The sequence below is a fragment of the Schistocerca gregaria genome, chromosome 3, assembly GCF_023897955.1.
Source record: "Schistocerca gregaria isolate iqSchGreg1 chromosome 3, iqSchGreg1.2, whole genome shotgun sequence".
In the NCBI taxonomy this organism is placed as follows: domain Eukaryota; kingdom Metazoa; phylum Arthropoda; class Insecta; order Orthoptera; family Acrididae; genus Schistocerca; species Schistocerca gregaria.
This window is the reverse complement of record NC_064922.1, coordinates 203,686,562-203,705,175: the sequence shown is the minus strand read 5'-3', so window position 1 is coordinate 203,705,175 and position 18,614 is coordinate 203,686,562. Positions and strand designations below refer to the sequence as shown.

The following is an 18,614-nucleotide window of genomic DNA, read 5'->3' as shown; positions in this document are numbered from 1 at the left end:
AAGATGTTCCTGCAGGAAAACAAGCCCTCCCAAAAAATCTGCACAGATTAAAATTAAAAAAACTTGTGTGGAACACAGCTCATTTTATTTGTACAAGATATGTTGTAATTGATGACTGTAGGTGGAACAGGTACCTTCCATCTTCCTAGATTTCTGTAAGTCATTTGACACTGCACTGCATTTGTCAATTGCTGATCAAGGTATAATCATATGGAGTATCTTTGCAGGTATATGACCAGATAGACAAATATTTGACAAATAGAATCTAGTACATAATACTGGAAAATTCTTGGAAAACTGTAAAGAACTGCAGAAAGGCAAGGACAGAATTCCACTTGTGTAATGAATGGCAACCCTCTTTAATTATAGATAAATGTATAACAGTGCTTATAACAAAGAGAAAGACCCATATTGCATATAATTATAAGATTAGTGGTGAGCATCTTGAGCCCATCACATAGTATGAGTATTTATGGGTAATACTAAGAAGTGATTTGAAGTGGGACAATCACACAAAATCAGTACAGTATTAGGGGAGGTGAGTATAAGATATAGATTTGTTAGAAGGGTTCTCATAAAGTGTGGTGTCTCTGTAAAGGAAATTGCACAAAAGATGCTAAAGAAACTAAAAAAAATTAAACATTGCCTGAACAGGCCATGAAGACCCAATGGTACTCTCTGGCCTCTGTGTCATCTTCAACCCACAGGCATCACTGGATGTGGATGGACATGTGATCAGCATAACGCTCTCCCGGCTGTATGTCAGTTTTTGAGACTGGAGCCATTACTTCTCAGTCAAGTAGCTCCTCAGTTTGCCTCACAAGTGTTGAGTGCAACCCACTTGCTAACAGCAATCAGAAGACCGGATGGTCACCCATCCGAGTGCTAGCCCAACCTAACAGCGCTTCACTTTGGTGTTCTGATGGGAACTGGTGTTACCACTGTGGCAAGGCTGTTGGCTTTACAAGACGCTAGTTTAAGTAATTCTAGAATATTGATCTATTGTTTGGATCCTTATCAAGTAAGCATGACAACTGCCATCAACCAAATCAGAGATTCGTTACTAGGATTGTAAGTGGTTGGTGTAGTCCACAGAAAAGTATAACATACACACTCAAATAATGTAAATAGGAATTCTTGGAGGAAAAATGATGTAGCTCTTACAAACCACTGATGGGCAAATTCAGCGTACTACTATTTGAAGAGGACTGTGTGACCTTTATGCTGTCACTAATATGTATCCTGCGTATGGATCGTGGGAAAAAGATGAGAGACATTATACTGTGATTTTTCCCTCACTGCATCCACTTATGGGATAGGAAAGAAAACTGATAATATTGGTATAATGTAACCTCCTTCGCACACTGCACAGTGGCTTACAGATTATTTATGGAGATGCAAATTTATGTACATGTGCTGTATTTTGAATGGGTCCAAAGATAAAGGCATGTAATTTTTTACTATTCTCATGAAATAGTTTTCTTTTGTTAATTATGTTTAAGTAGCAGTTATTGCTGCTTGTGAGGGCTGTTAAAAAGTATCTGACTTTTATTTATAAAATCAATCTCTATTCAGATGACACTGTTTGACTCTGGTCACCTTTAAAGTAAGACTGTTCAGCCTCTGTGAATCTCTTCCAACACTGCTACCACTGCTGGAAGCATGACTGGGAAGCCTCTTTTGGTTGGTGCACAGCTGCTCTGTTGAATTCTGCAATATGTCTTACCTGTTCTCAAATCTGATCCCAAGCCGCAAGTCACGTTTTGCTAGGTCAGCCATATTGTGTTTGACCAAAAAATTCTGAATTAATTGAGAAGGACGACCAAGTGTGTTATTGTGCTGAAGAAGGCAACTGCTTGCTACCCACAAGCCCGGTAGTTTGCATCTCACTGCTTCACGGAGGTGACACAGAACCTTCTGGTAGAACTCTTTATTGACATTAGTACCTTTTGGGGCATCTTTGTGATGGATGACACCAATGGAGTCGAAAAAGATGTTCAGCATGACTTTCACCTGCCACACTGTTTTGTGTCTTGGTTATGATGAATGCTTCCATTGCGATGACTGGATTTTGTTTCTGGGTCATACCCATGAAGGAATGACTCATCACCAGTGATCATTGTTCACAATATCCAGCATACCCTATGGAATGTCCGAACAAATTTACTTCTGCTAAAATTGAATGACCGGATCCTGTTCTAAGTTTAATATTGTCTGCAAGTTCTCTGATCATATTTAATCTGTCCTGCATAACCAGGGTCCTGTGCTTCACTCTTCACTGATGAGCAACCATCTTTGAAGCAGTTGTTGCACTCCTTTATCTGTGTGGTATCCAGTGCTTCATCCCCAATACTTGTTCAGTCTTGGAGATCGTTCAGTCTTGGAGATCGTTCTGACTTGAGAATCACTAAGCTTAAAACAAAATTTGATGCAATAACGTTATTCCACTTTTTCTGTCATTTTGCCCACAACACAAAATCTGAAGACTACCAGTTACACCTGTTCACTTGTCAGTGACTGGTTTTTTCCACATTAGTGAAATGAATCAGGCATGCCCATTACATGAGCCTACAAACGTAGAGAGTGTGCATGCTCTGATACCATTCTTGGTTCCAACAATAAAAATTAACGTTGGATATTTTTTAAACAGTCCTTGTATTTGTCAGGTTGAAACAGATAATAATACATTTTCAGATGCCCACAATAAATTTACAACAATTAATCATAAAATTTTATACAGCTTAAATAAACTCTCAGTTTGTCCATAATCAAATCTGTTGCACTTTTGTTTTCTCAGGTAAACTTAGTCTTCTTGTTTACGTTCCTTTATGAGACTAACAGTGAGCACGAGAGAACCCATTAGTCAATTTTACATATGCACTTTGGTTTTGTAAGCATCAGTCTTTATCCAGTCCCATGAACAAAAGACTAATGGTTTTATTTGTTATGTTCAAATAGTTATATATCCTTATAATGGAACAGCTAGGAGTGGCATACCAACTAGGAGAATATGCCACCTAAGTAATCTGGAAGGGTTCTACCACTCTGGAAGTACTTTCATATCTCTTAGTGAATGGAGCCTCTTCTAATTAGTCAGATGCCATATTTTCAAGAACTGCAAGTTGTTGGGCTCTGTCAGCCATTCCTCAAAAATTAGAGGGCTATGAATATATCACAAATCCTGTTGCATTACACATAACAGGGAAACTAGCATTGAAATGTATTTTAGCTGTATCATCTGGGTTGTCCCATAACGGTCAGTGGTTAATATGAGTAGAGTTAATTTATTCCTGGGTAAATATGGCTTTATCAGTAAATAGCAGAAGCACATAATGATAGGTAGTAATGACAAACAAAACTGAATTTGCTTTAACTGACTCCAATGTGAACATGTTGTATACACTGTAAGGGAAATGGGTACAAATCTTATGAATGCAATATTTGCCATATATCTGTTTATGAAGCATCAGAACATGCTAGTTGTAACTACATAGTTAATAATGTGTTAATGTTCCCTCATTTGTTGTTTAATTCCTTCTTCAAATAAAAATTATGCTTTCGGAGCTTACCACTTCATGCAGTGTATTAACACCTAAAAAAAACCATGATGAAATTTGACATATTGGAAAGTGGACTGCATTCCTATGTCGGGTATTCAATGGTAATGACACCATGACCCATTTTTAGCAACCACCTGTAAAATGAAACATTTTTCTCGTGTTATACTCTGACACAGTTTACTCACACTCATTCGCTTGCAGTAAACATTTGACAAGAAGTCTAATATTGCAGTTTTATGGTTACAAAGATATTCAGACCACAGACATTCAAAACAAAGATGATAGATGACAAGACAGTAACCACGTGTCACTGGGTGAGAGAGGTGATGCTGAACTCACATTTAGATGAAATGTGTGTTGTACACAATAACATGGATATTTTAATTCCCCTGTTTTCCTGAAAACTGATAGGCACATGCACTGTGTTTGCAGACAAAGAGTCCTTACTGAGGAGCCATAGCCAATACCTCACCAGTATATTTCCAATGATTCTGGGTAAAAGTTTTTTGCTTTTGTTCTAAAATCAAATGTATTGTTTTTTTCTTTCCTGGAGAAATTATGCCACATTGTCTGCCTGTCTGATCTAACTAGATTTGGCTCTGGGTTGAAGGGTAGGAGGGAGTAAAGGTACACATTTGTAGTTTTACTAAATATTTAAAAAATACTTGCAGCACGATTATATCAGTTATGCATGCTGCACCTAGTTTGAAATCTTGGTAATATTGTTTAAAAGTTTCATTGTCACCCAGTTATTATTAGACAATAATTAAAAAAATTTCTAAAAATAATTTTGCGTCCTCTTACCCCATGCTGTTGAGTAAGAGTATGTGGGCCTGGGACAGGAGTATGCAGTACATATTTTTGCCCCCAAACGAAGAAAATAAAAAGGTTTGCAAATAAATACGGGTGCCCCAGAAGTCTTTCCCTGATTACAGGCTTCCATAAGGCAGAAAATGTGACAAACAGACACATATCTTTTACCTTGAAGTGCAGTTAACATATTCAAGTTTTTGCACCCAGACACATAATTATAACAACAAATATTCAATTATAACATATGCATGTACAAATATTAGACTAATGTTTCTACATGACTAAGTTATATTGGAATATGTGTTGTTACAATTATGTTGAGTTTATAGGGCTACCTATAATGCACTGATGACAGCTGCACTATCAGCTGAAATCTAGATCTGCATTTTAAAAAAAAGACAGAGTATATTATAACTGATGGAGACCTTATTTCAATCCTGGATTGCATAATGATTGTGGGGTACAATTCTTCCTATGGAATTCAACATGATGATATACTTTTAGCTGCTGCTTTTTCGACAGTACAATAACGAGATTCTCTTGACTGGCATTCTTTATGAAGAGATATGCTTCACTTTTTTTGGGTACCAAGAATATTTGTTATGGCATGGTATTAAATTGTGTATATCACTGTGACAACAAGACAAAGGAGCAAAGCAAGCAGTGGAAACATGTGGTTTCACCACCTCCAAAAAGACCAAAGTGATGCTGACTGCCATGCTAACACATGGTTCAAATGGCTCTGACCTAAGGACATCACAGACATCCATGCCCGAGGCAGGATTCAAACTTTTTGGCTACTGTTGTAAAAGCATTTTCACCTCAAATCTGAGCAAGAGTAGCCTTGTTTGATTGTTCACAATACATACATACCTGTAATACAAAAGCAGTGCCTCATCACATGAAGTACAGCTTACTGGTTAAGGAATTATCAGTAAAATGTATTTTCTGTGAATATGTCAAAAAATTAATTGTGCATTCATGGTGCATAGAGTTTTAAGTATGAGGATTGACTGAAAATTAATGCCTCCACCTTTGTAACTCTTCAACAGTTGACAGCATTGGTATGCGGCAGGTACTTGCTTGTTCCGTAGCCTCTTCTCTACAGCTCCAGTTGGCAGGAAGCCTTAGCATTGAACAGTTGTGTAGTTACTATGTAAAGTATGGAACCCTGCACAGACGGTTGGTCAATGCAATTTAAGCAACGTACAGTCATTGAATTCTTGACAGGAGAAGGTGCCTCCCCAGAGGAGATTCATCAGAGAATGAAAGTAGTTTATGGTGATTGTGTTGATGTGAGTACTGTGCGTCATTGGGTGAGTAAGTTTAAAGATGTTGAGGTGGGAACATCTGACCTGCATGACAAACAAAGAGTTGGACCTCCTGTGACAGCAATCACCAAGGTTCACAAGCAAAATGTTGACAGATTGATTCAAGACAATCGTCATATTACTCAGAAAGAAACTGCAAGCCAATTAACATTTCACAAGAACGTGTGGGTCACATTATCGCTTTGCTTGGCTATCAGAAGATGTGTGCATGATGGGTACCCCGGATGCTGACTCCTGAAATGAAAATGCACAGACTTGAAATTTGCCAGTAACTCTTCTCATGTTATGAGAATGAAGACACACAGTACTTACATCAACACAATCACCACAAACTGCTTTCATTCTCTGATTCAACTCCTTTGGGGTGACACCTTCTGCAGTCAGGAATTCAATGACTGCACATTGCTTAAATCACATTGACCGACTGTCTGCGCAGGGTTCCATATTTTACACTATAGCAACACAACCGTTCAATGCTAAGGCTTCCTGCCAACTGGAGCTGTAGAGAAGAGGCTATGAAACAAGCCAATTCCTGTCACATACCAATGCTGCCAACTGTTGAAGAGGTACAAAAGTGGAGGCATTACTTTTCAGTCAACTCTTGTAGAAGAAATAAAAAGCCTCAAATATGGCAGTGCGCAGTGTTCAAACATATTTTTTAAAAAGACAAAATGTATTTTCTACTCTGATGTTTGGATAGTAAATGAGAGGATGGAATTTGCAAGTACCATAAACTTTTTATTAAGATTAATGGTAGTTGACATTAATGAGGGAATAACAACTGGTCGGAGATGTTGGAACCCAAGATATGACAGGAGAGGTAAGAGGGCGTCTCAGGTCATTACCATGTGAAATCCCTCTATAACTGCCACAAAGATGGGAACGTGAAAGTAGGGAAACTGGATGAAGTGAAAGACGAGATGAGGAAGAATGAGATAACTATATTAGATCTACACGAGACAAGATGCAAAGGAAATAAAGATTTCTATGGTGATGAGTTTAGATTAATTTACAATGGTGCCGAGAAAAAAACAGAAAGTATAGAGTGGCAGTTATAATAAGAGGAAAATGTTAAAACAATGTTTGCAGTACTTACAATGTCAGCAACCAGTTAATAATGGTTAAAAGATTCAGTACACCTATGGACTTGGTAGTAAGTCAGACATATTTCCCAATGTGAGCTCATGACTTGGAAGAAGTAAAGACTGTATATGAAGATACTGAAAACCTATTGAAACTGATTAAAAAATATAATGTTGTAGTAATGGGCAACTTTAATGTAGCTACGGGACCCATATACTCAGTAAGACAGTAGGAAGCTTGCACTGGGGAAAAATAAATTAAAACAGTGAAAATTTGGTAAATTTTTGCTGTCATGATGAAATGATTGCTACTGAAACATCATTTGCAGTTCCTCTTAGAAGAAGGTACACGTGCAGGTCCAGATAAAAAGTGATTACAGTTAGATTACACACTCATGAAGCAAAGGCACAAGAATCAGATAAAATCATGCCACAGCTGTCCAAGTCCAGATGTAGGCACTGACCATACACTTACACTTCTGTTGGCCATGTGCATCACAAGATTTTAAAAAAAATCAAGAGCTCTATCAGAAATAAATGGAGTCTAGAAGAATTGAGGAAGAAGCAACAAAAATGGCTTTGAAGAAAGCACCAATTAAATAGCTAATGGAAGTTATGAGCCAATGTAGTGGAAAGATATAAGGAGGGGGATTACTGAAGCAAAGCAACAAATGGGGTTTTATGAAAAAAGGAAGCTGGAGCGCAGAAAATCTCGAATGACGAAGAAATACTAAATATAATTCAGGTTACTAATAAGTTCAGGAAGAAACGTAATGTAGACAACTATAAGAAATTTAAAAAAAATCACATCACAACTAAATGTAGAGAAGAAAAAGGCAAATGGACCAAAAAGCATTGGTGAAAAGATGGAAGATCAGAAAAATGGAAAACAGAATCAAGGTTATAAGAAAATTTGAGCCCTTCAGTACAAACCTAGAACAATCTGTAGCAGTAAAAAATAAAGAGAGAATATTACTGATAGATAATGATGATGTATGTACTCATTGGAAAGAGTATGTAGAAGAACCGTATGATGATACTGACTTCAAGAGTGAAATAATGTAACTGAAAAAAATGCGAGGTTCCCCAATCATGGACATGAATTTGAAGACTGAGTCTTAGAGAAGGAAAAGCAACTGGTGTTGATGGTATACATACAGAATCACTGAAAAATTTAGGTAACAACATGAAAGGCTAATTATTGAGAGTAATAAATAACTGCTATGAAAGAGGAATCATGCCAGAAGACTTCACATTATGCAGAACCAGTACCATACCTAAAACAGGAAAGGTAGTTGACTGCACCAATTACAGAATACTATGCATGTTATCACATGACTTCAAAATACCAATTAAGATAGTTAAGAGCAGTATAAAAGAAAAGGTAGATAAGTATATTCGGAAACATCAATTTTGGTTTAGATAAGGCAGAGGAACAAGAGAAGCTATTTTAGCCTTGTGTGTGCTGTTACAGAGCTGGATGGAGATGCATTCATTGACTTAGAAAAAGCTTTTGACAATGTGAACTGGTAACTACTCTTTAAAACTATGAAGTAAATATGATAGGTCTGGATGGATACAGTAATGATTAATCAATTGCGTGAGAGCCAACACACAAACGTAATCATCAATAAAGTAAAGGAAAAGACCAGGATTAGGAAAGGAGTTAAGAAAAGGAAGACAAAGGGACTAAAAGCCAATGGTGAAAAGATACACTGTATCATATTTGCTTGTGACATCGTAATAGTTGAGATTTCTAAAAAGAAATGAATACAGTGCTTCAAGTTTTTCATATTGTCATCTTAGCCTTACAAGGCATGATTATATCATTAGTGGAAACAGTGCCTGTGTTTGTACAGTAGCTGCATTTGTTACAATACAATGTGTTTCAGACATTTTGGTAAGATATAGAGAAAGTGGTGGTGGCTAGTGTTTAACGTCTCGTCGACAACGAGGTCATTAGAGATGGAGTGCAAGCTCGGGTTAGGGAAGGATTGGAAAGGAAATCGGCCATGCCCTTTCACAGGAACCATCCCGGCATTTGCCTGAAACGATTTAGGGAAATCACGGAAAACCTAAATTAGGATGGCCGGAGACGGGATTGAACCGTCGTCCTCCCAAATGCGAGTCCAGTGTGCTAATGCTATAGAGAAAGATGGGTAATATACAATCTGTATAAGAACCCAGAATGAACTATATGAATCATAGACCAAGAATTAAGTGCTCCCATTAAGAAAGGTATGAGACAGGGATGCAGCCTTTCTCCCCTGCTGTATTGCTGGTAGACTTTAGTCCCCAAAAACCATGATCTCTCTCACATATGGATCATGAGAATAAGGAAAGAGAGAAAGGCTGTGTACAGAAGCATAGACACGGTAATTTTCACATGCTAAGTTTGCAAAGTAGATTAAAATTGAAGAAACTGCAAAAAGGTGGGAATTTAAGGAGATGGGACCAGGATAAACTGAAAGAACCAGAGGTTGTACAGTGTTTCAGGGAGATCATTAGGGAACAACTGACAGGAATGGGGGAAAGAAATACAGTAGAAGAAGAATGGGTAACTTTGAGGGATAAAATAGTGAAGGCAGCAGAGGATAAAATAGGTAAAAAACGAGAGCTAGTAGAAACCCTTGGGTAACAGAAGAAATATTGAATTTAATTGATGAAAGGAGAAAATATACAAATGCAGTAAATGAAGCAGGCAAAAAGGAATACAAACGTCTCAAAAATGAGATCGACAGGAAGTGCAAAATGGCTAATCAGGGAGGGCTAGAGGACAAACGTAAGGATGTAGAGGCTTATCTCACTAGGGGTAAGATAGATACTGCCTACAGGAAAATTAAAGAGACCTTTGGAGATAAAAGAACCACTTGTATGAACATCAAGAGCTCAGATGGAAACCCAGTTCTAAGCAAAGAAAGGAAAGCAGATAGGTGGAAGGAGTATATAGAGAGTCTATACAAGGGCAATGTACTTGAGAAGAATATTATGGAAAAGGAAGAGGATGTAGATGAAGATGATATGGGAGATACGATACTGCGTGAAGAGTTTGACAGAGCAATGAAAGACCTGAGTCGAAACACGGCCCCCGGAGTAGACAACATTCCATTGGAACTACTGACAGCCTTGGGAGAGCCAGTCCTGACAAAACTCTACCATCTGGTGAGCAAGATGTATGAAACAGGTGAAATACCCTCAGACTTCAAGAAGAATATAATAATTCCAATCCCAAAGAAAACAGGTGTTGACAGATGTGAAAATTACCGAACAATCAGTTTAATAAGCCACAGCTGCAAAATACTAACACGAATTCTTTACAGAAAAATGGAAAAACTAGTAGAAGCCGAACTCGGGGAAGATCAGTTTGGATTCCGTAGAAATGTTGGAACACGTGAGGCAATACTGACCTTATGACTTATCTTAGAAGAAAGATTAAGGAAAGGCAAACATATGTTTCTAGCATTTGTAGACTTAGAGAAAGCTTTTGACAATGTTGACTGGAATACTCTCTTTCAAATTCTAAAGGTGGCAGGGGTAAAATACAGGGAGCGAAAGGCTATTTACAATTTGTACAGAAACCAGATGGCAGTTATAAGAGTCGAGGGACATGAAAGGGAAGCAGTGGTTGAGAAGGGAGTGAGACAGGGTTGTAGCCTCTCCCCGATGTTATTCAGTCTGTATATTGAGCAAGCAGTAAAAGAAACAAAAGAAAAATTTGGAGTAGGTATTAAAATCCATGGAGAAGAAATAAGAACTTTGAGGTTTGCCGATGACATTGTAATTCTGTCAGAGACGGCAAAGGACTTGGAAGAGCAGTTGAATGGAATGGACAGTGTCTTGAAAGGAAGATATAAGATGAACATCAACAAAAGCAAAACGAGGATAATGGAATGTAGTCGAATTAAGTCAGGTGATGCTGAGGGAATTAGATTAGGAAATGAGACACTTAAAGTAGTAAAGGAGTTTTGCTATTTGGGGAGCAAAATAACTGATGATGGTCGAAGTAGAGAGGATATAAAATGTAGACTGGCAATGGCAAGGAAAGCGTTTCTGAAGAAGAGAAATTTGTTAACATCGAGTATAGATTTTAAGTGTCAGGAAGTCATTTCTGAAAGTATTTGTATGGAGTGTAGCCATGTATGGAAGTGAAACATGGACGATAAATAGTTTAAATAAGAAGAGAATAGAAGCTTTCGAAATGCGGTGCTACAGAAGAATACTGAAGATTAGATGGGTAGATCACATAACTAATGAGGAAGTATTGAATAGGATTGGGGAGAAGAGAAGTTTGTGGCACAACTTGACCAGAAGAAGGAATCGGTTGGTAGGACATGTTCTGAGGCATCAAGGAATCACCAATTTAGTATTGGAGGGCAGCGTGGAGGGTAAAAATCGTAGAGGGAGACCAAGAGATGAGTACACTAAGCAGATTCAGAAGGATGTGGGTTGCAGTAGGTACTGGGAGATGAAGAAGCTTGCACAGGATAGAGTAGCATGGAGAGCTGTATCAAACCAGTCTCAGGGCTGAAGACCACAACAACAACATATAAAATAGAGAAAGGAAATTGATTTTAATAAGTTTCAAATAAAATAATAAAGATGTTAAAGTAATTTGTAAGTAAGTAAAGTTCGATGTTCCAACCTTAGACCAGCCAATTGGGTGCGAACGACCATCTTGTCATCCAACAGAGTCATCAGATTCAGTATGGTGGGACATGTCATCAGCACACACCTCTCTTGGTTGTTGCCAGGTTTCCTGACCTGAAACCACAACTGACTGGCAGAGGAGCTCCTCAGTTGGCTCAGAGGGCCGAGTGCATGCCATACCAGTGCGCTCACCAAGGACAAATTCCTGGCTTTACCGTGAATCAAACCAGTGTCCCCTGCATAGCAGTCTGTCATGCTGTCCACTCAGCCGTGGAGATGGACACAGGTTTTAAAAAAAGCAGTATTTTTATTTTCATTGAGGATTACAATTTAAAAAAAAATAGAAACTGAAACTTGAATATGTAATAACAGAACAGATTATCAGAAAAACAGCTGAATAGTACCAACCAAAAGTAAATACATTAAATCATAATTAATATTCCCATTATTCCTTTGTGCTTTCATTCAAAACCAGTGTTTTATCTAATAGTCTTGTTAATAATGTATTACGTGATTCTGACAATATGCTGCCTGTCTTTGAAAATATACACTTGTAGAGCATTGATTCTTCTGCTGTAATTGTCCGATACTCGTTGGCTGCCTTGTATAACCAGAGGAATAAAAATTCCATGTTGGCACTTTGGTCTAAAAGGGTTAGCTCACAGTGCAACATAGGCTCCTTCCATCTTTTTGATCAGCCAGGCAACTACTCTATTTTTTCATTGGTTTCCTGTGCACTCAACACTTATGATGATTCCAAATGTCATATTCAATTTCAAGAGAAGACTCACTATCTGGCTCACTGCTGCTGGTGCCAGTGGTAGCAGCAATATAGCAATATTAGTTGCTGATAAATGCTTTAAGGTAGCCCAGTAAACCCCAGTTCTGTAAAGAGTCGAACTTCCATGCATAAAACAGCTTTGAACTTCTGATTAATTTACAAGTGAGTTAATGTGTTAAATTTTTGACATTGAGCATGTAAGTGAGAAAAGTTTAGAAAAGGTTTGTAATTGCATTTAAAGATTGTTGGAAGTCACTACGTGCTCTCAATATCAAACACTGGATTATTGCAGTCCGGATAATTTGCACTCTATTTTCAGCAAAAGCAAGTTTTCATGCATCTCAATTTTTATGAAATCATATCTTCTGAACCATGTGTCACACAGGGACATTATGTTGGAGGTACATTCAGTGGTATATGTTGACACGGACTGCAAATGTGTTGTGAACAGGTCCAGTAAAGTTGTTGTAAGCCACTAAGTTCTGTCATTTTGAAATACTGGAAGAGTATAGTTTGATAATTTGCACTTTTTGAGTTATGGTGCCGCAAGACATTTACACACTTTCTAATCTTAGACCTTGTCTTGGTGTGTTAAACATTTAACATAAAATTACACCTCTTAATGTGTAGGTTATGACAGTATTTTAATTTTTATATTCCTTCAGTACATTATGCAAAATGCTGAAAATCAAATTTTTGTTGCTCCAGAAACCCAACAGATAGGCAGCCTGTTACTAGATCCATGCTCAATAATTGGGGTAGCCATTTAGTAATACAGATATCACCCTCGCCCGACCTCTGGGTTCTGAAAATGTATTTTCTTGAATCTTGGATCAAGCAAGAAGGATATTACTGTCTAACAGTTATGTTGAGTTTGTCCAAATCTGCATGCTATTTGCTTTTTTAACTCATCTTTTACTGCCTTTGCTTCACTGCTGTCAGTGCTGTCATCAGGCTTACTTAAATTATTTATTTGCACTTTCAAACAAGGAAACATTGTCAAGAGAGGCAAAGTGTTGCAGATGTTTTCATTTACTTACTCTGTTTTTCACACATGCATAGTTTCAGTTGACGGCCTTTTGGTGATCACGAGTTCAGCTTTTGTAAGTCTTGGAACTGAATCATGCAGCCATAGTTTTGGCTAGTAATAAAAATTTAATAAGTAATTAATAGAATCATGGGTACAATATTTGCCATAAAGTACTGATATGAGTAAAAAAGTTTCTATTAAAAATGTGTTGGTGTTGAGGTGAGAGTACTCAATACTAAAAACTTTTCCAGTGTCCTATCTGTAGCATGTGCCATGTGGATAAACCACCTCTGGTACAGAGAAGGTATTTATTATTGCAATGACCATTTTCCACTAGATTAGATCATCTTCAGATCTAAAATGCAGACAGTATGATAACCAACACCAGCATCACCTGGTACATGTCATCAAATGACACACTCCAGGTGCAGCTATCACACTCTCCATATTTTAGATCTGAAGATGGACTACTTTAGCCAAAATTGATCATTACAATAATGAATATGTCACCTAGACTGTGCCTTGTTAATAAAATTTGTTGTATAATTTAGCTCTCTCCGTAACTTACAAAATGCAAATGTTTTGCTAAGATTGAAGTATGGCTTCATTTTTATCCATTGGTTAGCTTTCTGATGGACATTTTCTTTTTCTCACAGATCTTCTGAAGAAGTCTGCACCAAGCCGAATTGTAATGGTATCATCAGTAGCACACATATATGCTAAACTCAGTGTAGATACTATAAATGAAAAAGATGATAATGGTCTTAGGGTTTATGCAAATAGTAAGCTTTGCAATATCTTGTTTGCCAATGAACTGTCACACAGACTAATGGGGACAGGTAAGATATGAGAGAGAATTGTGGAAGCTGTTTTTACTTTATTCTTTATCTCTCAATGCATATTCCTGTAATTACATACACAGAAAATATTTTCAGGAGTCACTGTGAACAGTTTGCATCCAGGGATAGTTAAGACAGATATTTTTCGAAGATTGCCTAGATTCATTATGTTGACTATAAATTACCTATTTGGACAATTTGGAAAGGTAATTCTCCTGAACATACTGTGTTTGTTATTCACATACTTAAGCCCAGTGTGAGTGTTTAACAGTTATATTGATGTTAACAGACAGCATATGAAGGGGCACAAACAAGTATTTACCTTGCTGTGTCTGAAGATGTCGAGGGTGTAACTGGAAAATATTTTGCAGATTGCAAGGTATTGTATTCATAAATAAAACTTTAAGGTAGTACAAATTTATTTTTGAAATCATTTTGTGATTTTTGTTGTAAGCTATCAGATTTTGTTAAGTATAGAGACTGTTGTCATAGAATTTAATTTGCTTTGCAGTAGGATACAGATGCAGATACACAAAATACCAAATGTTGAAAGGACTAATGTAACAAAATTAAGAAAAAAAAGCTTAATTTGAAGCAACAGCATATGCATTTCCATGTCCATAATGAAAGCCTGGGAAGATAGTTTCATACAGTAAATCAAATTCTGATTAAATAACTCTTCATTTTATTGGAAAAAAGGCTGTAATAATATAGTACGTAATAACCATTGCCCTTCATCATTTAATTGTACACTCGTATAATAATTGCAGTATAGTACAAGAAAAATAAACCCAAAATCTTGTCATAACCATCACTACACACTTGGCAGTCTAGTTAGAATGTAGCAGTTTTTTCCTCTATGGACTGCAATTCTGTAAATTTTAAACAGCACTAATTAACATCCTTTTAAAGAGAACATACAATATGGTGATACTCTCTATACAGAACACATACAACTTGTGTTAAATTATAGTTAGTTGTAAGTGTGATATCAAGAGCAGATAACTGCATTTCTAAGTAATGTATCTTGACATGCTCGTATTCATTAATGCTCTCCTTCAAGATGCAGTTGACAAAGCTAACAAATTAATATTAGGACTGGATCTCAAATTTTGTGCAAAAAATTTGAAAGGAAATATCAATTACATTTCTTATGTGTTTATCTTCATTACAGGAGGCACAGACGTCTTCTTCAGCACAAGATGAAGAGCTAGCTAGAAAAATATGGATCAAAAGTGAAATACTAGTCGGCTTAAAGCCTGAGGAGAAGTATTGGTGAAAAAAGATACAGAAGAACAAGTAAATTTATACCTTCTTAGGGTTTTGTAAGTGATTTTATAATACCATGTGTACAGTTTTATCTAGCTTTCAAATAACTATTTTTTCTTGTAAGTGACACATCTTTGTAGGAGAATAAGAACTTTGCTGTGAAGAGTAAATGAAAGTTTGAGACTTAGAGACAACTGTAAATGTAAAATCATTTATTGATGTCATATACGAAATACTTAAGAATAAATAAAAGTGGTCAGTCAGAACAGCTGAATTGTTTAACTTGCAGTTTTGCCCCAACATCCCTAGAGAAGAAACACTTACGGTGAAATATTGGTATAGTTAAAGGAAAAATCATATTTTGGTTACAAAGGGAAACAGAGAATACAGATACAAGACATAACAAGTAACTGTACCTTTGTTTAGAGCTTTGTAAGTTCTGCTGCAGAGACACATGCACAGACATATATTTGGCATGTAAGTGACATTTGCTTTGTTGGTTGTCAAAATATTCTTTTCAGAAAAGGATCTGCAACATTTTTATTGTTTATCCCCCACTTCTCAGACATTTACCCTTATTCTGCTAAATACATCTATTTTTATTGATGACTTTCTCTTGTATAAAACAATATTGCAATCAAAATATGAAGCATTGTTGCAGAACTCGTGCCTTATGAACAAAAGAAACAGTTGCTAACAAAATTAAAGTTTGAACTGAAGTTTTGTGACACTTTCCAAATGTCCACACTATTTATCAGCCGCACAAAGTGGCCGCACCAGAGGTTCGAGTCCTCCTTCGGGCATGTGTTTTTTGTTCTTAGCTTAAGTTAGTTTAAGTAGTGTGTAAGGTTAGGGACCGATGACCTCAGCAGTTTGGTCCCTTAGGAATTCACACACATACTGTTTATCACTTGATACGGTACACCTAATTTTTATTAATATTATGGAAAGGGTAGTGTGCTACTCACCATACAAAGGAAACATTGAGTTGTAGACAGACACAACAAAAAGACTGCTATATATCTGAGCATTCAGCCACAAGATCTTCTTCTAGTGTAGAAAACAGACACATACTCACACAAGCACAACTCACTCACACATAACCACTGCCTTTTGAGATTTTGGAATCTGAGAAACAGGATGAAAACTTAACAGGATCATGGCAATGAGCCTATAAAATTCTGACTATGCCATGAAAAATCACTGATCATCATAAAACACAAAAAGTAAGGGCTCCGAAACCTTAAACTGAGGCAAATGCTCAAATGCCTTTCCATACCTTTTCTTCATGCTTCACATTCATCAGTCACTCAGCTGGCTGATGCCTTGTCATTTTACTGCTCATTCCAATACGAAGTTAAATATTCCCAGATGCCTTAATACATGTCCCACTAATCATCCCTTTTTTTTGAAGGGTTTGCATTGACTTCTTTCATTACCAGTTTGCTCAAGTAGTTGTTTATGTTGTTCTTTAGCAGGACACATATTTTTTTTCAAAATATTTTCCTTGTGCCACTGTTGGTTGTTTTTTCTTTTCCACTTTCCTCATGATCCACACTTCCCTTCTGCAGACTGCTGTGTCTAGATATACAGGGTGTATCATAATTAACAGTGTAAATGCACACAGTTGAAAGTACACAATACTAGAAGCAAAACAAATTCTCAGTAAACATATGTTATCAAATGAGCCATTTGCCCAATAACAGCAACTTTGTGGTTACCAACCACCACTGACTTGATTCTGCATAAATGTCATCCCAATTAGGAAAAGTTAACAGTACTGCCCAACATTAAGAAAAGTATTAGAGATATGTTGGTAGAAGTGCAGGTGTTCTGTAAGAACATGACCATGGTTACATAGCTGTAAACATAGTTACCCCCCCATGAACCATGGACCTTGCCGTTGGTGGGGAGGCTTGCGTGCCTCAGCGATACAGATGGCCGTGCCATAGGTACAACCACAACGGAGGGGTATCTGTTGAGAGGCCAGACAAACGTGTGGTTCCTGAAGAGGGGCAGCAACCTTTTCAGTAGTTGCAGGGGCAACAGTCTGGATGATTGACTGATCTGGCCTTGTAACATTAACCAAAACGGCCTTGCTGTGCTGGTACTGCGAACGGCTGAAAGCAAGGGGAAACTACAGCCGTAATTTCTCCCAAGGGCATGCAGCTTTACTATATGATTAAATGATGATGGCGTCCTCTTGGGTAAAATATTCCGGAGGTAAAATAGTCCCCCATTCGGATCTCCCGGCGGGGACTACTCAAGAGGATGTCGTTATCAGGAGAAAGAAAACTGGTGTTCTACGGATGGGAGTGTGGAATGTCAGATCCCTTAATCGGGCAGGTAGGTTAGAAAATTTAAAAAGGGAAATGAATAGGTTAAAGTTAGATATAGTGGAAATTAGTGAAGTTCGGTGGCAGGAAGAACAAGACTTCTGGTCAGGTGACTACAGGGTTATAAACACAAAATCAAATAGGGGTAATGCAGGAGTAGGTTTAATAATGAATAGGAAAATAGGAATGCGGGTAAGCTACTACAAACAGCATAGTGAACGCATTATTGTGGCCAAGATAGATACGAAGCCCACACCTACTACAGTAGTACAAGTTTATATGCCAACTAGCTCTGCAGATGACGAATAAATTGAAGAAATGTACGATGAAATAAAAGAAATTATTCAGATAGTGAAGGGAGACGAAAATTTAATAGTAATGGGTGACTGGAATTCGAGTGTAGGAAAAGGGAGAGAAGGAAACATAGTAGGTGAATATGGATTGGGGCTAAGAAATGAAAGAGGAAGCCGCCTAGTAGAATTTTGCACAGAGCACAACTTAATCACAGCTAACACTTGGTTTAAGAATCATGAAAGAAGGTTGCATACATGGAAGAACCCTGGAGATACTAAAAGGTATCAGATACACTCCTGGAAATTGAAATAAGAACACCATGAATTCATTGTCCCAGGAAGGGGAAACTTTATTGACACATTCCTGGGGTCAGATACATCACATGATCACACTGACAGAAATGGTTCAAATGGCTCTGAGCACTATGGGACTTAACATCTATGGTCATCAGTCCCCTAGAACTTAGAACTACTTAAACCTAACTAACCTAAGGACATCACACAACACCCAGCCATCACGAGGCAGAGAAAATCCCTGACCCCGCCGGGAATCGAACCCGGGAACCCGGGCGTGGGAAGCGAGAACGCTACCGCACGACCACGAGATGCGGGCACACTGACAGAACCACAGGC

General features: G+C 37.6%; 2 protein-coding genes across 14 annotated transcripts in view; one reads left to right on the top strand and one right to left on the bottom strand.

Moving 5' to 3' along the window:
• LOC126356145 (retinol dehydrogenase 14-like) overlaps positions 1 to 15,620 on the top strand; it is a 262,668-nt gene extending 247,048 nt beyond the window's left edge. For all 3 annotated transcript variants that reach the window (XM_050006882.1, XM_050006881.1, XM_050006883.1), the window contains 4 exons: positions 13,901 to 14,083; positions 14,180 to 14,289; positions 14,373 to 14,462; positions 15,258 to 15,620. In XM_050006882.1, coding sequence (XP_049862839.1) covers positions 13,901 to 14,083; positions 14,180 to 14,289; positions 14,373 to 14,462; positions 15,258 to 15,362 — 488 coding nt within the window. In that variant the 3' untranslated portion in view covers positions 15,363 to 15,620. The remainder of the gene's footprint in view (positions 1 to 13,900; positions 14,084 to 14,179; positions 14,290 to 14,372; positions 14,463 to 15,257) is intronic.
• Positions 1 to 18,614, bottom strand: part of LOC126356142 (bromodomain-containing protein 8) — a 482,606-nt gene that overhangs the window by 185,080 nt on the left and 278,912 nt on the right. Inside the window, exon 18 of one of the 11 annotated variants that reach the window (XM_050006863.1) lies at positions 14,704 to 14,955. The exons of the other annotated variants lie outside the window; for them this stretch is intronic. Coding sequence (XP_049862820.1) covers positions 14,941 to 14,955 — 15 coding nt within the window. The 3' untranslated portion in view covers positions 14,704 to 14,940. Of the gene's footprint in view, positions 1 to 14,703; positions 14,956 to 18,614 lie in introns of those variants that run through there. 11 annotated transcript variants of the gene reach the window in all.